Genomic DNA, 22,556 nt, shown 5'->3' with positions numbered 1-22,556 from the left:
ACATTTAGCCTAGTGGTGCCTTGAAAACATTTTGATGCTCTAGGGCGCCGCGATTCCAAAAAGTTTGGGCATCGCTGGGCTAGCACCAATGCTGCACTCCAGCTGGGTAGTAACCAATGTACCATCTTCTTCCTCTGTATCTCAAGTGCTGTTGGCTAGGTTACTGCATGCCCGCACCCTAAAAAGGCAGAGCTCGTGTAGGAGCAGTGTCTGTGGCAGCTGGGTCCTAGCAGAACATCTGCGACCAGCTGGCATTACGAGATCCGGTACACATAATCCAGCACTCTGATAAAGCACTCTCTTTATTTGCGGACACGTAGCAGTCTGGGGAACAGTCTGAGCGCGTTCTTTGTCGTCACTTCGATTACCGTTTCCAAAGAGACTCCTTTGACCTTGGCGATGTATTCCGCAGACACCGTTATGTTCTTTGGTTCATTTCTTACCTGTGAGACAAAGGAAAAAGCGATGGTTTGGTAAAATAGTGGTCTGTGAATCTATCTATCTGCCATACGGTATATGTATTATTTCTAGCACAGCGTATAAGTGTAATCATGTACAATAGTTCCTAGAAATGAGAAGCATTCTGACCTATTGTGCCACAGTATGCTGCCCTGCGAGGACATGCCAATCTCCTACGTCCCGCAGTGTCTGCAGAAACGTTTGCCACAATGAACTTTTACCAGGATACTATGGGCCTAATAAACTAGAATGATAACTGCCTCTATGTTGAAGCCATACAGGGGTATGGCTGTGCCGCTAATGATATATATAGAGATGGTCTGCTGTATAAGTTAAAAATCATTAGAAATACAAAGAAATGTTGTATTCTCCTTTATAGTGATCATTCCAGCATCCTGCATCTTTCCCAACACGTGCAGTTCCTCTTCCCTGGCTCGGGTGTCACTGTGGTGCTTCTAGCACAGGTCTGGTCTGTATAGCAGTGCTTTAAGCACCACAGCAGAGAGCGGCACCGCAGGCAAGGTGCTAGAATTAAATTACTTTAAATATAAATTTGTTTTAGGTAAATCCAGGGCAAAATGTGATCTCCGCTTTATTTTCTTATTCCTCCCCTCCCCCCCACCCTTTCCCCAGCATGCAAGTGGATGTGTTGGCATACACAACTGCTGGCATGTGGCCGCATGGAAAAAAAGATCATTCCATGGTCGCTAAAGATTTTTTTCCCCTTCGTACATAACAGTCAGTCTAGACTCGCTAGAGATGGCTGAATTCGGGGCCGGCGCTGGCGTCATGTGACGATACCCGCCCACCCCAAGCAGGCATAGACACTTCGCAGGGTTGGACAGTCCCCAGCATCTGTCGCCATTTGTGTAATAAATAAAGACATAGATGATAATGCTCACCTTGATCCAATGAGCTTGCACTCTAGGGCACGTGTATTTCTGGTATCTTATAGAACAATTATTCATATTCTGTTATATATAGAACTACAGCGTAACCTCCAGCGTTATTCAATGGGAATATATATTAGCGTACAGACAATGGTTTCACACAAAAGGAGCCCTGGTTGCAGGAGCTTGCAATCTTACAAGATATATATATATATATATATATATATATATATATATATATATATATATACACCGTATATATATATATATATATATATATATATATATATATATATATATATATATATATATATATATATATATATATATATAAACAGAACAATGAACCAATGGGGCGACTGGAAAATAAATTATAATATTTATAGCGCTTATACAAACGGGCTCAATATATGTGGGTAATCCTTTTATTATTACTATATATGAGTGGTTTAATAAGCGATTGTTTTACACCCACACACATTAGACGCATCTGCCACAGCCGATGGATAGCCATTGGACTTTATTAAGGTCCGTTCGTTGGCCTGCGTGCGTTCACACGGGGCCAATGTTAGCGCTTTGGGTATGGGCATTTCTGTGATGTGCATGCCCTTGGTGTGTGCGTCATATCACTTACTCACCTGCTCCCCGCTCCCTGACCCTTGGCAGCTTCTGCAGCTTTCTACGGCACCTACTCTCCTTGGCAGCTCAGTACCGCCCTCCAGTGGCAAATGCCTAAAGCTGCCTAGTGGTGGCACCGGCCCTGCCCAAATCGAACTCTCTCTATACAGGTTACATCTGCCCCACCTGCAGTGCACATGGTTTTGCCCATTTTGAGAACAAATTTGTACTGCGATCTGAATAAGGGCCATAGTGTAGTGGTTAGCATTACCACCTCACAGCACTGAGGTCATGGTTTTGATTCCCACCATGGCCCTAACTGTGTGCAGTTTGTAAATTCTCCCCGTGCCTGTGCGAGTTTCCTCTGGGTACTCTGGTTTCCTCCCACAATCCAAAAATATACTGGTAGGTTAATTGGCAAAAAAGTGTCATGTGTAGGGAATATAGAGTGTAAGCTCCACTGGGACTGACCAAATATTCTCTGTACAGCGCTGCAGCATATGTGTGTGATATAATAACTGATAATTATATAATGTATACTTACCGGAACCCTTTCTGGATTCTCTCCTTTGGGATGCCAGCATCAGAATTCTGACCACTGGCATCTCAATCACAAGTCAACAGTATGTATCCCATTTACTGTACTAGCACACACACATATATACATGTATCCCAGGCATAGACTGGTGAGGGAGGGTGACCGGACCCAGGGTGTTTCTCATATGGAGTGTCCCTCCATATGAAAGACACCCTGGGTCCGGTTACCCTCACCAGTCTATGCCTGGGATACATGTATATATGTGTGTGTGTGCTAGTGTTGGGGCTGCTTCTATCTCACGCTGACAAAGGCTATGCATCTTAGAAAACTCCTCCCTCCTGCATGTTTTAATAAGCACCTCCCTCCTTGCTTTCTCAGATAGAGAAGCACCTCCCTCCTCCATGCTTAGACAGAGAAGTACATCCCTCCTGCAAACTTAGAGAAGCACCTCCCTCCTACATGCTTCGAATGCACCTTCCCCTGCACGCTTAGAGAAGCAATTCCCACCTACATGCTCTGAAAGCACCTCCCTACTGCACACTTAGAGAAGCACCTCTCTTCTGCATGCTTAGAGAAGCAACTCCCTCCTGCACACTTCGAAAGCACCACCCTCCTGCATGCTTAGAGAAGCACCTCCCTTCTGCATGCTTAGAGAAGCAACTCCCTCCTGCACGCTTCAAAAGTACCTCCCTCCTGCATGCTTCAAAAGTACCTCCCTCCTGCATGCTTCAGAAGTACCTCCCTCCTGCATGCTTCAAAAGTACCTCCCTCCTACATGCTTCAAAAGTACCTCCCTCCTACATGCTTTGAAAGCACCTCCCTTCTGCATGCTTAGAGAAGCAACTCCCTCCTGCATGCTTCAAAAGTACCTCCCTCCTGCATGCTTCAAAAGTACCTCCCTCCTACATGCTTCAAAAGTACCTCCCTCCTACATGCTTTGAAAGCACCTCCCTTCTGCACGCTTAGAGAAGCAACTCCCTCCTGCACGCTTAGAGAAGCAACTCCCTCCTGCATGCTTAGAGAAGTACCTCCCTAATAGCATGCTTAGATAGAGAAGCTCCTCCCTCCTAGTATGCTTAGAGAAGCACCTCCCTCCTAGTATGCTAAGAGAAGCACCTCCCTCCTAGTATGATTAGATAGAGAAGCACCTCCCTCCTAGTATGCTTAGAGAAGCACCTCCCTCCTTGTATGCTAAGAGAAGCACCTCCCTCCTAGTATGCTAAGAGAAGCACCTCCCTCCAACGCATAATTGACAATTAGGGAATAGTGATCACAATATGGTTTCACTGGAAATCAACTTCAGTAAATTACATCAAAAAGGATCTGCAAAAATACTAAACTTCAGAAAAGCGAACTTTGAATTATTCAGGGAAGCCCTTACAGGAATTGGGTGGGAAACGGTTATGGAGGGAAAAAATGCAGAGGAAATGTGGGATACTCTAAAAAAGGTGCTTGATTCACTAACTATTGAATACATTCCTAAAGTAATTAAAGGTAAATTCAACAAAAAAAAGCCACCATGGTTGGACAAAGAAGTAAGGTCAGCTATCAACAATAAAACCAGAGCCTTTAAATTCTATAAAAATAACTTGAATGAGGAGGCGTTCGCAAAATACAAAGAATCAAACAAAACTTGTAAAGGGGTAATCAAAGCAGCTAAAATATTATATGAAGAGTGCATAGCCACTGAAAGCAAAGCCAACCCAAAGAAGTTTTTTAAATACATAAATAGTAAACGTTTAATTAAGGAAAACATAGGCCCACTAACTGATACTAGTGGAAAAAGTGTTACTGAGGACAAGGGAAAAGCAAAACTGTTAAATGAGTTCTTCTCATCAGTATTTACTAAGGGAGAGCAGACTGTGGAACGAACATTTACCACAAACGGGACAAATAAGCCAGATCTCATTGTGGATTTCACGCCGAAGGAAATACTGTATTTGCTGGCGTATAAGACTACTTTTTTCCCCTGAAAAACATGCCTCTAAGTGGGAGGGTCGTCTTATACGCCGGGTGCACTTATATAACAAACTCTATATTTTGAGTGGAAATGTTGGGGGTCGTCTTATACGCCCAGTCGTCTTATATGCCGGCAAATACGGTAATACTGAGGCTAAGCAAACTCAAAACAAATAAGTCACCAGGGCCAGATGGGATTCATCTGAGGGTATTAATGGAATTAAGGGATGAACTAGCTACCCCCCTACATTATATTTTTAGCAAGTCACTATCGTCAGGTATAGTACCAAAAGATTGGAGAATAGCAGAGGTAGTGCCAATATTCAAAAAAGGAAAAAAGGAAGATCCCGCTAATTACAGACCCGTTAGTTTAACATCAATTGTGGGTAAAATATTTGAAGGATTTTTAAGGGATGGTATCCAGGAATATTTAGATAATCACCGTCTACTCAGTACTAACCAACATGGGTTCGTGAAAAATCGTTCATGCCAAACTAATCTACTAGGGTTCTATGAAGAGGTTAGCAAAAACCTCGATAATGGAAATGCTGTAGATGTGATTTTCCTAGATTTCGCTAAAGCATTTGATACTGTCCCACACAAGAGATTGATTAATAAAATGGAGAACCTAGGATTGGGTGAAAATATCTGCAGATGGGTAGGGAATTGGCTATGTAATAGAGAACAAAGAGTGGTTGTGAATGGTGCCGTATCAGATATGATACCGGTACTAAGTGGAGTGCCCCAGGGCTCGGTTTTGGGGCCCATTTTGTTTTACATTTTTATTAACGATATTGGGATAGGGTTACTCAGCAATGTATCCATCTTTGCGGACGATACAAAACTTAGCAAAGTCATCAAATCACCAGAAGATGTCACCATGCTTCAAAATGATCTTGCAATTCTAGATGAGTGGGCTAAAAAATGGAAGATGAGGTTCAATGTAGATAAATGTAAGGTTATGCACCTTGGGAGACACAACCAGTGTGCAAGTTACAACCTTAGCGGAGAGGAACTGGGTAATTCCATACTTGAAAAGGATCTAGGAGTCCAAATAGACAGCAATCTAGGATGTAGTGCCCATTGTAATGTAGCTACAAAAAAGGCCAACAAAATTCTGGCATGTATTAAGAGGGGAATGGAAACTAGGGACTCAAGGGTAATTATGCCACTATATAAAGCATTGGTGAGACCTCACCTAGAGTATGGAGTACAGTTCTGGGCCCCACACTATAAAAAAGACATCATAGAATTAGAAAAAGTCCAAAGGCGAGCAACAAAGCTTATTAGGGGAATGGAGAATTTAAGCTACGGGGAGAGATTAAGCAATTTGGGACTATTTACATTAGAAAAGAGACGTTTAAGGGGGGACATGCTCAACATGTACAAGTATATCAAGGGCCAATATAAGGAACTGTCACACACCCTATTTTCTACTAGAAAGGAATCTAGGACACGAGGGCATGAGTATAGATTAGAAGAAAAAAGATTTCATTCAGCTAGTAGAAAGAATTTCTTTACGGTCAGAACAGTCAAACTCTGGAACTCTCTTCCCAGAGAGGTGGTAACGGCTGGCTCATTAAATGCGTTCAAGGCAAAGTTGGACAAGCATTTACTGGAGAAAAACATCCATGGGTACAAATAAGAAATATAATCTGTCTGTAAAATATCAGAACCTTCCAAATCAGCAATAGATATCTATACCAGGTTGAACTAGATGGACGCAAGTCTTTTTTCAGCCTTACCTACTATGTAACTATGTATGACACATTAGGACACAAATGGCATAAATAAGGGTAGAATCCCTGTTTAGATTTAGCATGCAGGGGCATGTGAAAAAAACATGTCTCAGACATGGGACGTATCACACATTTCTGTATATAAGCATTACATCAGTACAGGAGGAGAGAAGAGAGGTGGAATATGGGATATAATGACAAGAGCATACTTCTGAATGGTGCAAACCCACTTTCGGACAACGTGTAAAAGCCTCCTACATGTGTACGTGTATTTCCCAACAGCCATAATAGACAGATAAAAGAGGAAATAAAGATCAGGGTTCCAATGGTGTCACTGTACCTGCTTCTCTGGTCCCAGCGCCGGTGAGTCTGTTTCCAGGCATATGTGGTCTAGAGGCAGCTGCTTCACTAGTTTCTGCTTCTTAAACAAAAAGAGAACAAATTAAATATTTGATTTGTATGGGACTGAAAACATTGTTCAATGTCATTTTGGTTGGCACTCAGCAAGATATAATATCCACCTCCCCCCACACACACACACACACACAGGAGGAGTCCAGAGGTACGCGCTTACTAATGCGGGTGTCGGTGCCCCTCCTCCTGGATTTCCCACCCTGTGCTGTGTTGGGAGTGCAGCGCTGGATGGTACAGGAGAGAGCCGAGCATTGTCGCACCAAAGATACTGTGTATAGGATTACTGTCTACAGAGTTAGCGGACTCTACACAGACAACCGAATGAAATTATTTGTAAGGGAAGGGGTAGAACGAGAGGCAGATGTCTGCAATTGGTCCACACCATGCTGGACGAGGCCAAATACTGACACTAGGCCCATTAGAAGTGTTTCAGATGTTTGCCGCCTATTGGCTGTGATATCGCCGCACACAGACCATGTGCAGAGGGCAACAGGAAAAGCGCAGCACTGATTACACGATCACAGTAACTTCCCAGCTCCAGCATCCACTGCGCAGGCCATGCTGTTGTATTCTTGGTGCGACGCGAGACGTAACTGCCGGGCTTCCGAAGTCACATAGAACGCAGTGTGGGATCTGACAATTAGGATTCTCAGATGATGCAAAGGTCAGTAAAATAATGCAGAATATTTACTAACACGGTGAGTAATGTCCGTAATGAAACGGACGCTTGGAGCATTGCTGTAAATTCAAATATAACAGATGACAATTACCAACACATTCATTCAGTTGTACTGGACTCTCCATATAACTCCAATTTACATTACAGGTGTGGCTAGAATGCATTAGACATTAGGGCAAGTTATAATGGTATCAGGTAGAATAGTCCAGAACATGAGGATAATTGGTGTTATAGCTATATAGTATAGTGTTCATTCTAGCACCCGCTATCTTTGAAAACCCATGTAGTTCCTCTTCCCTGCCTGGGGTGTCGCTGTCTGCTGTGGTGTTTCTAGCACAGGTCTGGTTTGCATATCAGTGCTGATATACAAAAGAAAACAGGAATCACCCCAGGTGATAAAGGCCCTTACAGAGTGGGCAGTTGTGTGGGCTGCTCACACTGATGGGGTGTTCAGTCCCCTTATAACAGGATATACAAGAAGAAAAGGGTTTGTGGAGCGCTCGGAATAATATTGGTTATGAATTAATAAATGGAAAAAGTAATTAAAAAATGATGATCAGATGGGTATTACATGAAAATACAAATTAATTTAATTATACACATAATATGATGACACAATTGTTAAAAAGGGATTTTTGTAAGAACTTACCGTTCGAATCCCTTTCTCTGATATGGTCCTGGTGACACAGCTCAACACTGGGATGTAGGAGGGTCCGAAGGAGCCAGGCACCTATCCTAAAGTTTTAGAGGGTAGGCTCCTCCCCTACTGCATCCCTGGACTCTTCAGTTCAATCTTTCAAAGCCACTGGAATACATTAACTCAGTACAAACGCCTGCACATATTATATGCACATTTTATAACAGAAACTGTTAACTTTTAACCATTTTAACATGAACATCATGAAACTTCTGGCATACTTACTGAGCGTAAGGGAGGGATCGCTGTGTCACCAGGACCATATCAGAGAAAGGGATTCGAACGGTAAGTTCTTACAAAAATCCCTTTTTCTCTTTCAATGGTCCTGGTGACACAGCTCAACACTGGGACGTTCCAGAGCCGGTCCTTTGGGAGGGTACGCTCAGGTCTGCAGCTCTCAGCACTGCTCGCCCGAATGATGCGTCCTCCGACGCGAACTCATGGAATCTATAGAATTTGGCAAATGTGTGAACAGATGACCAAGTGGCAGCTCTGCAAACCTGCTCAGCTGTGGCCCCATGTCGAACCGCCCAAGAGGTGGCAACTGACCTGGTGGTATGCGCATTTATTTTGGCCGGTACCGGTCTACCCACTTTGGTGTATGCAAAGGCTATCACAGACCGCAACCACCTAGCAATAGTCTGCTTAGATGCAGGCCAACCAATTTTGTGTACGTCATACAATACCAACAATGTGTCAGTCTTCCTGACACTCTTCATTCTGTCCACATATATGCGTAAAGCACGCACAACATCCAAAGTTCTCAACTTGTCCCTTTTCTTAGAACCCTCTGGGGGTTGAAACACAGGTAGAACTATCTCCTGATTTAAATGGAAGGTAGATAATGAGATTTATGTCTTACCTGGTAAATCTCTTTCTTCGAGGACATCAGGGGCCACAGCGTTACAGTGGGTAGTAAGGAGATGGGAGAGCACCAGCACCCTAGAGGTTAAACTTGAACTGCCTCCCAGGCAGCCGGGCTCCTCCCCTCCTCTACCCCGCCTCCAGGCCAGGAAGCTCAGTTTTTTTAACAAGCCAAGGCAGGAGACAAGATAGAAGGAAGAGAAGCACCGCACAGAAACACATTCTGAACATGTTAGTACCCTCAACCGAGGGATAATATAACATAATCATAACTTAACCATAACGGAAGTAAAGCAGGCGCGGCAGGGAGGGATCCCTGTGGCCCCTGATGTCCTCGAAGAAAGAGATTTACCAGGTAAGACATAAATCTCATTTTCTCCTTCGGGAGACATCAGGGGCCACAGCGTTACAGTGGGACGTCCTAAAGCAGCCACCTATGGGTGGGGACGCGCCTGTGCCGCAGCCAACACACTCTGGCCAAAGGCCGAGTCCTGGGAGGCAAACGTGTCAAAAGCGTAAAAACGCAAGACAGTAATGGCGGACGACCAAGTCGCCGCCCTGCAAATTTGCTCAACTTTAGCACCGCCTCTTACAGCCCAGGACACCTCCACAGACCTAACGGAATGTGCCTGAATCCCTGCCGGAACCGGGAGGGAGGTGTCCAAATATGCCTGCCAGAGCGACTCCAGCGGGGAGTTGTTTGCGTAGAGGCGGGCCACCCTCTCATCCGAACACCATATAGTACAAAGAGAGAGAGAGTCTGACTAGTGCAACAGCCTAGAACGGTGCACATAGCACATAAATGCGCCCCGGCCGGACAACGTCCAAGGAGGACCAAGCCGTAGTAACAACAGACTGTCTAAATGCCGGAACAATAATGTCCTGGTTGACCTGAAAGCCGGACACCACCTAAGGTAGGTGAGAAGGGACGGTAGGAAAAAACGCCCGGTTATAACCAAGAACCAAGGACTTACAGGACAGAGCTGACAGGTCAGAGACTCCCCTGGCCAAAGCTATCGCCAACAAGGAAACGATCTTCCAGGCGAGTCAACACAGGTCCACCGACCGCAAGGGCACAAAAGGTGGGCCCTGAAGAAGTCAGGATTAGAGAGATCCCAGGGGGCAACTGGGGTAACTAAGGGAGGCTGGATCTGCAAGACATCCTGCAGGAATGTACCGACATCCGTCGACAGAACAAGATGTGCAAGGCTGAAATCCGAACCTTTAAAGATGATCAACGCAACCCAGCCTCCAGACCCTTCTGCAAGAAGGACAGAACCCTAGCCAGGTAGTAAGTCCCGGAATCTGAAGCGTAGAGTTCGCAGCAGGAAAAGTAAGCCATCCATATGCGATGGTACACCCCATCTAGGGAGGTTTCCTCGCCCTGAGCATGGTGGAGTGAAACCCGCTGGGTCTTACCCGGAGGTCTCAACAGCCACCCCGTCAAAGCCAAGTGCCTCAAAGCCGAAAGAGAGAGGCGGACCATGAGAGCATGCCTGTGTCCAGGGGTAAGCGAATAGGAGGGGCTACTGACTGCAGATCCGAAAACCAGATCCGTCTGGGCCAAGGCCCTCCGGCTTCAGCTTGCGAGACATTCGCAAAAGGAGGAAAGTGGTGGAAAGGCGCCATCAGTGTGGACGGCCACGGAGCGGACAGGGCGTCTACCAGGCAAGCCCCCCCTCCGGGTCGCAAGACCAGGACCCGCACAGTGGTGGTTTGAGGGTATGGCGAGAGGCTGTCAAGGCCACCTCGGTTGGGCCCCACCGTTGTACCAGCATCTGAAACATCACTCTAAGGAGGGTCAAGTCGTCGGCATCACAGGTCTGACGGCCGAGGAAGACCGCCACCCAATTCTGGACTACCAGGATAAAAATTTCTGAAAAAGCAGGGATCATCTCTGAAAGATGCCGGATGCTTCTGTCATAGTGGGCTGACAACTAGTGCCACCCTGGTGGTTAACATATGCTACCCTTGTCGCAATGTCCGACTGGACTTGCACCGGCCAACCCCTAAGTTAGGGTTCCGCCAAGCGGACTGCCCGGAAGATTGTCTTTAGTTCGAGGACGATGATGGAGGGCTGGGCCACTAGAGTGGTCCAGATACCCTGGAACGACCTTTGAGAAGTGACCACCCCCCAAACACGGGAGGCTAGCATGCATGGCTCCAGTAGCGAGGTCCCGTCCAGAAGCCCCCAGGAAAGGGGGGCCCTGCTGGAGACCAGGCGAACTTCTGGGCATGGATATTGTGGGAGGAAACCGGAGTACCAGGAGTAAACCCATGCAAGTCTGGGGAGAATATACAAACTCCGCACAGTTAGGGCCATGGTGGGAATCGAACCCATGACCTCAGCGCAGTGAAGCAGTAATGTTAACCACTACACTATCCGTGCTGCTCCTTGGACAGTATTGTAGAGGGTTGGCATGGAACTGAGCCTATTCTGCCAATTCGAAGGCTGATCCACCAACCCCAGGGACCCCACGCAGGCATGCACAGACACCTGCCAGGGGGACAAGAGATGTCTGATCCTGAACTGTAGAGCCAGATGGCAATCCCCCAGAAGGGATATCCTCTGCCGAATGGTATCTAAACCGGCCCCCATATTTGGCACTGGCCCAAATAAAAAGGAACCCTCAAAAGGGACTTTGAGTTCAGGCCTTCCAAGAGCACAGACACTGGTATGTGTGTGCAGCTATGGCCGAGGGTGACCCTTTGGAGGCGATTGGTGTAATTTCTAGAGCCGTCACCCCCAGGTAAAGTGTCACCTGATACTCAATAGAAGGCAGCAGGGTTTCCTCCGACACCCCTTATGCAGCGTCCGCTGTGAGAGAAGTTGCTCACGCAACTAAGGCCTTAGCCACCCAAGCAGATGCCTGGGGCAGGAGTGCGTCCACTTTAGGGACAGTCTCCCAGGGGACTATGTCCTCCTGTGGAAGGGGGTAAAAGGAAGGGAAACCGCCGATGGCAAGCTAAACTTCCTGTTAGGAATCTCCCAACTGATGACCTTAGTCGAGTTCACAGATTTACGGAATAAACCCAGAATACACCTAGGGAGACACCCAAAGGTGTAGGCGGCTCAGCGGGGTCGTTTAAGGTAAGGACCTATTTGACAGCTGAGACCAAGGTCGGCACCTCAAGACGAGGTGGGGGGGGATTCACCTTATCACAGGCCCCCCATCTTCCATACCGTCGTCGCCGGTCCCCTCTAGACAATGCTAATCCCAGGTGTCCTCCTCTCTGTGTCTGCTGACGGAGAAGTCTGGATGACGGGGGTATCTGCGTCTACCTGCAGGTACAGAGCGCTTCCACTGTGCGGGGAGCTACACCCGCCAAGGATGGGGACGGCATTTCTGGGGACCTTGTCCGGAGGCAGATAAGCACTCACCCAGGGGATGATGCCGATCCAAGGCTGCTACTAGCTGCACCGGCAACGGAGTAAAGAACGTGGCCCAAGCAGGCTCCTGTTTTCTAGAGGAGGCTGTACCTGTGGGCATCGCCCAGGCATTGTAGCAGCCTGCGTATAAGCCGTCCTGTACTAGTAATGGGGGCATAGGCCAGCATTACAGGATGTACAAGACATCCGCGCCGGAGCCCCAGAGTCACTGGGACTGGTACCCCTGGAAGACGTTGCAGTATTATAGCACTGTGAACCGGCTGCTAAAGCACAGGTAAGACAATGTACTACAAGTATAGAAGGCATATAATGCCATAGAATAGGCGGGTAGCCTATATGGTACCGCTAACACAGTATTCTCTGACCAACAGAGATAGTGTTCAAGCCATACACCGTAAGCTGGTACTACGTATACCTTGCGGTGGCGTAGACATTTGGCCCATATGTACGGCTAACACAGCATACTTCGGTTTTAAATTTTGCATTGTGGGAAGAAACCGGAGTACACGGAGTAACCCCACTAAAACACGGAGAGAACGTACAAACTCTGCACAGTTAGGGTCATAGTGGGAATTGAACCCACGCCCGAGCTGTGCTGCCCCCACAGTATGCAGTAAGCTAGTACTAGGCACATATAGCAATCATTGGCAGGCAGCCTTTCTGACAGGCAGTGATAGTGTTACACAGTGCACAGCCAGCCTGTGATATACATACAATGCAGTGATATAGACAGTGCAGTGATATACATACAATAGACAGCTGCAGTGATATAGACCGGCAGTCTATACGGTACAGACAATGCCGTATGCATCTGAGCCAGCTTGTAATAGACATACAAAGCAGTGATATAGACATACAGTGCAGTTATATATACAGGTGCAGTGGATATACTGGCAGTCTATATGGTACAGACAACGCAGTCTGCATCTGACAGCCAGCTTGTATCTGACAGGCAGATAAACTCTGCACAGTCTGGGTCATGTTGGGAATCGAACCCATGACCTCTGCACTGTGATGCAGCAATGCTAACCATTACACCATCCGCTCTGTCCTTTATGCTTCCGACAGGCAGTGATGGTGTTAATTCACAGGATACAATGTTGCACTTGGCTCTGCTGTGCCCAGAGATTGAACTCTGTCTGCTCTGTAACCTGACTCCTGGAGGAGATTATTACAGGGGAGCCCAGGCAGTGAAGGAGTGGAACCCCAGACTGGCTTGATAAGCTCTCTGTGTCCCTCCACACATGTTAAGTCAGAATGACATAACCAGCAATACATGGCCATATAGTACAGTGTAACACAGATTAAACTGACAGGCAGTGAAGGAGTGGAACCCCAGACTGGCTTGATAAGCTCTCTGTGTCCCTCCACACATGGCAGCTAAACTGTTAACAAACAATGCAGCATACAAGGGCAATGCAATTAATGGCACAAGGCTCCTTTCAGAGCACAGTACTGTACAGTATCCCGAAGGAGGGGTACAGGGGGGACATGCCCAAATGACCCGGCAGTGAAGGAGTGGAACTCCGGGTGGCTATGAGCTCCTCCGTGTCCCTCCTCACATGTCGCGGGCAGGCAGTAAGGGATCTCAGTGGCGGGAACTCTCTGTGTGTTAAACACAGTTCCCTGCCTACTGTCCCCGGGTGGAGAGGCTGATGTGGGGGGAGCCTTCTCCCCCTGCTGACAAATGGCCCCCAGGGAGGTGTCCACATGCGGCGCCGGTAAAAATGGCAGGGGTCCGGCGCTACCGGGCGGCCCCGCATACCTGGCGCCGCTGCCCACAAACCGTTTCCCTGGTGGTCCAGCGGGAGCGGGTGGCGAACCAGCCGTCCGCTTGTCAGCGCAGTCGGCGGTCCCCCCCGCCGAACTGCTGCAGCCGCAATGCCCAGCAAGCGCAATCGCGCGCGCTCCCAGCGGGGAGCGCATTACCTTTTGTCAGGTCCCCGGCGTCCGGTGGCGGCTGTGGCTCCCCAGTGCCCGGGGGCCGCTGCAGGTCCCCACCCTCGAGTGGCGATGCAGCTCCGGACCCGGGTGATGGAGCAGCAGCGCAGGTGTCTGTGCAGACCCCCAGTGCTGCTGCTCTGTCACTGACAGAAGTCAGTGTAAAAGAAAAATGAGAAATAAAATATAAAAATCAAGTTAGGCTGCTAAATAGCAGCCCCTCTATTAGGTGCATCTGGCTCCTGCCAGCACCCGAAAAAACTGAGCTTCCTGGCCTGGAGGCGGGGTAGAGGAGGGGAGGAGCCCGGCTGCCTGGGAGGCAGTTCAAGTTTAACCTCTAGGGTGCTGGTGCTCTCCCATCTCCTTACTACCCACTGTAACGCTGTGGCCCCTGATGTCTCCCGAAGGAGAAACCACCTTCGGTAAAAACTGAGGCACTGTTCTCAAAACAGCCCTGTCATCATGAAAAATTAAGAAGGGAGATTTACATGACAAAGCTCCCAACTCTGAAACTCTTTTAGCCGATGCTACTGCTAACAAAAACACTAGTTTCCACGTGAGAAACTTAAAGTCAGCCGACCTTAAAGGTTCAAATGGTGCCTTCTGAAGGCATTCCAAAACCAGTGATAGATCCCAAGGTGCTACTGGTTGCTTGTATGGAGGTTTCAACCTGGATACTCCTTGTAAAAAGGTTTGAATTTCCGGCAAAATGGCTATCTTTTTCTGGAAATAGATGGACAAGGCCGAAATCTGCACCTTCAGTGACTGAAGGCTTAGACCCGATGAAAAACCATCTTGTAAGAATTCCATCATTCTTGATAGCTTAAAATGAGATGTATGAGCCTTTCTTCTCTCACACCATCGAATGTAAGTCTTCCAGACTCTATAATAATTTGCCGAAGATACAGCTTTTCTGGCTTTTATCATCGTCTGTACTACTGCCTCAGAAAACCCTTTCCTTTTCAAAATGGTGGTTTCAATAGCCAGGCCGTCAAAATCAATCGATCGGAATCCAGGTGATTGAATGGGCCTTGTCTTAGAAGGTCTGGTCTCAGAGGTAGACGCCATGAGTCCACAGACAACCTTTGAAGCCTCGAGTACCAGGACCTCCTTGGCCAATCTGGGGCCACTAAGATCACTGGAACCTTCTGCCCCTGTATTTTCTTCAGAAGTCTCGGTAACATTGGTACTGGTGGGAATGCATAAAGGAGATCTCCCTGCCAGTGAATAGTCATGGCATCCACTGCCTCCGCTAGTGGATCCCTCGTTCTGGCATAGAACCTGGGCACTTGACGGTTGACCCTGGATGCCATCAGGTCCACATCCGGAGTTCCCCACATCGAAGTGATCTGGTGAAACACCTGAGGGTGTAAGCTCCATTCCCCTTCCTTGAGCTCCTCCCTGCTCAGGAAGTCGGCTTCTATATTCTCTATTCCTGGAATGAATATAGCCGATACAGCTGGAACATTCTGTTCCGCCCATAGGAAGATTCTGGACACCTCCCACATGGCCATTTTGCTGCGTGTACCTCCCTGGTGATTCAGATACGCCACAGCTGTGGCATTGTCGGTCTGAATCCTCAAAGGGAGGTTCTGTAACCTGTCTCCCGCCAAGGAAATCACTTTCCAGACAGCTCTCAGCTCCAAGATGTTGATTGGTAACGCTGATTCCTCTGCCGTCCACAGGCCCTGAAGCCTGAGATCCAGGACTACTGCCCCCCAGCCCCTGAGACTGGCGTCGGTAGTTACTACCAACCAGTCCCAGGTCTGTAATGACCGACCCCACTGAAGGGAATCTACTTCTGTCCACCATTTCAAGGATTCCCGAGTGTCCGAAGACAGCACTATCATCTCGGATTTCATGGTCAAAGTGTTTCCTGATCAGGCTGACAAAATGTTCCATTGGAACCTCCGAGAGTGGAACCTGGCAAATTGAAGCGTCTCGAATGACGCCACCATTTTCCCCAGGAGCTTGAGGCACCTCCATACTGAAATGCTCTGAGCCCTGAGAATCTCCTGGACTAGGGTGACCAGATCCCTGGCCTTTACCTCCGGGAGGAAAACCCGATGAAGATGGGTGTCCAGTAGGACTCCCAAGAATTGGAGCCTTTGTGACGGTACCAACTGAGATTTTTGCAAATTTAAAATCCAGCCGTGAGCCTGCAAAAAACTGATGGCCTCTGCCAAGTGACTCTGCAGCCTGGCTGCTGACTCTGCTTTGAACAGGAGATCGTCCAAATAGGGTATTACTGTGATTCCCCTGAGCCTCAGCACCGCCGCCATCACTGACATTATCTTTGTGAATACCCTTGGCGCGGTTGCTAGCCCAAAGGGTAACGCCCGGAATTGTAAATGCAGGTCTCCTATGGCAAACCTCAACAAGGTCTGATGCTCCGGGTGTATAGGGACGTGCAGATATGCGTCCTGGACATCCATGGACGCCAAAAATTCTCCCTGGTCCAGACTCAGGAGTACTGACCGTAGGGACTCCATTTTGAAATGGTCTACCCATAAATGAACATTTAGAGACTTCAAATTTAGTATTGGTCTGAAAGACCCGTCTGGTTTGGGCACCAGGAACAGCGTGGAGTAAAAGCCTTTCTTCCACTCTGCCCTGGGGACTAGTGTAACCACCCCTTTTTCCAAAAGGGAGTGAGCTGCTCTCACAAGAGCTGTACGAAGCCGTGCCTCCTTTGGTAAGGATGTGGGAATGAACCTCTTCGGAGGCGGCCCTCTGAAAGGGATTTTGTAACCCTGTGTTATAATATCTAACACCCAGGCATCCTGGCCTAGAGAAGCCCAAGCGTCCCTGAAGAGTGTGAGACGCCCCCCCACTTTTGTCACTGTCGGGCGAAGCCCCTGACAGTCATGCAGAGGGTTTGTCCTCTCCTTTTGTGGCAGGCTTCTTGTGAAAAGAGCCAAATTTTGACTTTTGTGTCTTGCCTCTAGAGGACTGAAACCTTCCCCTGAAAGACTGTCCTCGAAAGGACGCACCACCTCTAGGGGAGGGCCGAAAGGACGGCTTTAAAGCAGAAAATCTGGACGTCTGCTTTGCTGAGGAGGCCGGCAGGAATGTACTTTTGCCGCCCGTGGCCTGTTTTATAATCTCCTCTAATTCGGTACCAAAGAGTACCTTTCCTTTGAAGGCTAATGTTTCCAGAGCCTTCTTGGACTCATTGTCTGCTTCCCAGGCTTTAAGCCAAAGCACTCTCCTAGCATTAATGGAGACTGTGGACACTCTGGTTGCCATTTTAATAGCTTCCTCCTCTGCTTCCACTGCATATTCTGCAGCTGCCTTAATCTTTTCTGCAAGCAGTAACGCACCAGGGTCAGCCTGCAGCATGGTGCATAATTCACCAGCCCACTCTATCATGGCCTTAGAGACCCAGGCTGAAGCAATAAGGGGCCGTAAGGTAAACCCCACCCCTTCAAAGATAGCCTTGAGGTTTCCCTCCAGCTTTTTATCCACAGAATCTTTAAAAGCTGCACCACCTTGTACTGGTAATACAGTAGCCTTGGACAACCGTGCCACTGAAGCGTCCACAACTGGGACCTTTTCCCAGAGCTCCGCATGAGACTCTGGCATGGGGTACAGACTAAGGAATCGCTTAGGCATCTGAAGCCTCTTATCAGGAGATTTCCAAGCCCCTTCTAACAATTCCTGTAACCCCTCATCTGAAGGAAAAGTAACAGCCTCCTTCCGCTGTCGCTTAAAAACACCTTTAACAGGAGTCTTATCCTCCACAGACAGCTTTAAAGCCTGCTTCACAGCTACAATGAGATCCTCTATACCAGCAGCAGAGTTCTCTTCCAAATCATCACCCTGATCCCAGGGGATGTCAGTATACTCTCCTTCCTCCTCATCTACCACAGTAGTCAAAGCATAAGACCTTCTAGGGGTCCCTGCCACATCATCCATTTTATCCAGCATTTCACTGAACCTGTTGATCCCTTTAGCAGTATCCTGCATCACCTGAATCAGCGCAGGATCTGCCTGGGTAAGAGGCAAGGAGCCAGACGACTGCTGAGATGATGGCATAGGTCTCTGTGATTCTACCAGCCCATCACTCTGCCTGTCCAAAAGCTGCACCAAAGCGTTTACTGACCTGCCTAGGGCCCTGGCCCACGCAGGTTCCATCTGCTCTGCCCTATGGGGTTCACTGCCCATGGGTCTCACATCAGCGCAAGTAATACATAAGCCCCCCTTGGCCATCTGCTCAGGGACAAACTTTTGTGTGCAAACATTGCACGCGCTCAGTGCACTAAGGGCTCCCTCCCCCAAAACCACAGCCTGATGCTCAGACATGATGCAAGTGATAAATGTATATCTATCAGTATACACAGTGCAAACAATGTACAAGCGTTTATACAGAGGCAATGCACCCAGTCACTTATCTGTCTGTTGGTTTCGACTGCGGGGAAGTGATGCCCAGGAAATCCAAGTCACTCTGCCAGGATCAGTAAGCCAGCTCAGCTCCGCTGCAAGCGTTCTGAAAGGCGCCAAAGTCAGAGTGAAGGAAGAGACCACAGGTCCCTGCTGCTGCGGGGTCCGTGACCTTTTGGCGCCAACCACCCCCAGCCAGCCGCTCCTTAGGTAGGATTTCCTAGTTCCAGTGTCTCCCCCTCAACTGGGGATCACTTGGAACATGCCTGTCACAACGCTGCTGTCCTCTCATCTAGGAGCTCAGCGTGTAAGCTCCGCATAAAATGGCCGCCGCCATCACGGAGCGCCTGTCCCCCATGATCCCCACCTAAATGTGGAGCCGGTTTCAGGGTACTCCGGAGCCCAGGCAGCCTCTTAGAAGAGGCTATAAGCGCTGCACAGGGAGACCAGACAGTGTCTCCCCTGTGCACAGTGAGCTGACAGGACGCGCTTCTGTCAGCTCCTGCTGCGCTAGCAGTGTGAGGATTCACTATGAGAATCCTCACACTGTGCCTACCTAGCTAGGGTAAAAGTTAATAAAACAATAAAAATCCCCTAACTACTCTAATTCTTCGGCTGCTCCTGCAGCCCTTTAGAATAGCACCCACTCCAGTGGGCACCTAACACGAACTGAAGAGTCCAGGGATGCAGTAGGGGAGGAGCCTACCCTCTAAAACTTTAGGATAGGTGCCTGGCTCCTTCGGACCCTCCTACATCCCAGTGTTGAGCTGTGTCACCAGGACCATTGAAAGAGAAAATAGTAATAGATAAAAATGATATTGCAATATTATATGGCCCTCATTGGCATGCAAAATAACCACGTAGAAAGAACAATGAATACTTAAGTGAGTCCCGCTTGTTCCAAAGATATGCTCTCCTCCCAAAGAGTATTGGTGATCCCCACAAATGAGATGGGACAATTGGGGTGATCCGGATTAAACTGGTACTGGGGTGTCCATTTGTCCTGCTGGAGACCTTGGTTCTTTGATCCACTGGTGGGCAAAGGGATGGAATACCTCACTTCTCGGATAGGCTACAATGAATAAGCAGGTGGTGACCCGATTTGTATATCCAGTTTGGGGGTTCCGGAATGGGTAAAGGGGTGGTCCGTGGGGGAGCAGGAGGAGTAGCTGGTTCAAGGGGATATTGTAGAATAGTCCAGTGTCCAAGTGGTGCTAGAAATGCCTGGCGCGTTTCGTTGTGCTGAGAAAACTTTATCTAAGGTACCCACGGACCACCCCTTTACCCATTCCGGAACCCCCAAACTGGATATACAAATCGGGTCACCACCTGCTTATTCATTGGAGCCTATCCGAGAAGTGAGGTATTCCATGGCATATATTCAATGCCGTGGGCGAGCGGTGACTGGGAGCAGGACCCTGTCAGTATTCAACTGACCCCCCTCATTCGCAAATTCCCCCTCGCTCCGTTTTTTGAGCGAGGGGGAATTTGCGAATGTGCCTCCAAAAACTGCGAGAATCGAGGCTAATTACAGTGAGTTTGCATCACTAGCCTCGGCTCTCGCAGTATAGGGGAATCCTCGCCGTTCTGTGACTGCGAGGATTCCCCCGGAACGTTGCATAGTGCGAGCGGCCGGCGCGGGGGTTAAACTGCGAGGATCACTGGTTTTCTGTGATCCTCGCAGTTTAACCCCCTCGCCGGCCGCTCGCACCAGCATTGAATACTTGCCCATGCCTTTGCCCACCAGTGGATCAAAGAACTAAGGTCTCCAGCAGGACAAATGGACACCCCAGTACCAGTTTAATCTGGATCACCCCAATTGTCCCATCTCATTTGTGGGGATCACCAATACTCTTTGGGAGGAGAGCATATCTTTGGAACAAGCGGGACTCACTTAAGTATTCATTGTCCTTTCTAAGTGGTTATTTTGCATGCCAATGAGGGCCATATAATATTGCATTATCATTTTTATCTATTACTAATTTAACAATTGTGTCATCATATTATGTGTATAATTAAATTAATTTGTATTTTCATGTAATATCTGATCATCATTTTTTAATTACTTTTTCCATTTATTAATTCATAACCAATATTATTCAGAGCGCTCCACAAACCCTTTTCTTCCAGTGCTGATATACAGACTACACTGTGCTAGAAGCACTACAGCAGACAGTGAAACCCCAGGCAGGGAAGCGGAACTACATGGGTTTTCAAAGATAGCGGGTGCTAGAATGAACACTATAGTAATTCTCTAAGGTCTGCCCTGTCTCCTAGATGCCAGCACAGTGAATTCTGAGGCATGCACCATACTTCCAGCAGCTTCCAATGGGGCAGATGTATTAAACATTAACAAGAGATAAATACAAGGGTGATAAGGAGAGATAAACGTCTAGCCAATCAGCTTCCAACTGCCATGTTACAGGCTGAGTTTGAAAAAAGTCAGTAAGGAGCTGATTGGCTGGACATTTATCTCTCTTTATCACCCTTGCAGTTATCTCTTTTTAAGGCTTAATACATCTGCCCCATTGAGACAGGACAGATTTGTGGGGAGGGGAGGAGCAGTGATACGTGATGGCGTAAAATGGACATGGGGTGGGATAGAGCAGGAGAGAGAGGGGGCAGGGCAAGACCCTTTACTAGGTTACCTGCAGCTCAAGGAATGTCAAAAAGGAATTCACAACTTGCTCAGAGGCACTGGCGGTGGCCAATCTAAGCAGTTAAGGTGCCCACACACGCACCGATCCCGGCGGTGCGATGCTATGCGATGGGGTGCGCGCTCCCGCGGCACCTCATCGCACAGTACAAAAAGTATGTGCTGCACATACTTTTGTACTAGCTTTTTATAGCATAGCATCGCATCGCATGCACAAGGCATACGATGCGATGCTATGTGTGCCAGTTAAGCCCACAACGCACGCCGGGATCGGTGCGTGTGTGGGCACCTTAACCCAGCACCATTACTTATAGCGAGGCACTGAGGGGCTCCCGCCAGGCAACAAACTCACATTCCAATATGGCCACACACAGCAATGATGTAAATGAGCGGGATGGACAACACTTCCGGAATACACAGAAGCCTGTTTTTAGTGTCACAAAATGACCTTGCACACTTGATAATAGGGGGAATCTCACACACCACACCACACATTACCTGCTCACTCCGGATAATGGAGGGAGGGATGGAGAAGAAGAAGCCGGCTTTGACACCTTCCATGGCCACCGATGGCTTCCCATCAAACGCGTGGAGGAGCACATTTACAGCTCCTATAAAATGCAACAATAAAGTACTGGAGGCAGCCATTTTGTAAGTTTACACACACATACATACATATGTATGACAATGCAACACTACGATGCAAGCAGATGTGTACGCCCCCCCCCCCCACCCACCCCGACTGAATCCCCTACACTACTACTACACTACAATGCAAGCGGATGTGTACACCCTCCCCCCGCCGACCAAATCCCCTACATTACGATGCAAGCGGATGTGTACACCCTCCCCCCGCCGACCAAATCCATAACACTACGATGCAAGCGGATGTGTACACCCTCCACCCCCCGCCGACCAAATCCCTAACACTACGATGCAAGTGGATGTGTACGCTCTCCCACCTACCGGCCGAATCCCCTACACTACGATACAAGCGGATGTGTACACTCTCCCCCCCCGCCGACCAAATCCCCTACATTACGATGCAAGCGGATGTGTACACCCTCCACCCCGCCGACCAAATCCCCTACACTACGATGCAAGTGGATGTGTACACCCCCCCCCCGTCGACCAAATCCCTAACACTACGATGCAAGTGGATGTGTACGCCCTCCACCCCCCGCCGACCAAATCCCTAACACTACGATGCAAGTGGATGTGTACACCCTCTACCCCCCACCGACCAAATCCCTAACACTTCGATGCAAGTGGATGTGTACGCCCTCCCCCCGCCGACCAAATCCCCTACACTACGATGCAAGCGGATG

General features: G+C 48.4%; 1 protein-coding gene across 2 annotated transcripts in view; it reads right to left on the bottom strand.

Moving 5' to 3' along the window:
* Window positions 1–284: 284 nt before the first annotated feature.
* Window positions 285–22,556, bottom strand: part of LOC146063331 (putative deoxyribonuclease TATDN3) — a 48,961-nt gene continuing 26,689 nt past the window's right edge. Inside the window, exons 8-10 of one of the 2 annotated variants that reach the window (XM_083175610.1) lie at window positions 21,727–21,839; window positions 6,544–6,624; window positions 285–443 (exon numbers count right to left, since the gene is read on the bottom strand). In XM_083175610.1, the coding sequence (XP_083031736.1) occupies window positions 303–443; window positions 6,544–6,624; window positions 21,727–21,839 (335 nt within the window). In that variant the 3' untranslated portion in view covers window positions 285–302. The remainder of the gene's footprint in view (window positions 444–6,543; window positions 6,625–21,726; window positions 21,840–22,556) is intronic. The other variant, XM_083175612.1, reaches the window with a different exon arrangement.

This window comes from Crinia signifera, chromosome 3 (genome assembly GCF_055691185.1).
Source record: "Crinia signifera chromosome 3, ASM5569118v1, whole genome shotgun sequence".
Taxonomy (NCBI): domain Eukaryota; kingdom Metazoa; phylum Chordata; class Amphibia; order Anura; family Myobatrachidae; genus Crinia; species Crinia signifera.
Note: the sequence above shows the minus strand (reverse complement) of the source record. Positions and strands in the feature narration are given on the sequence as shown.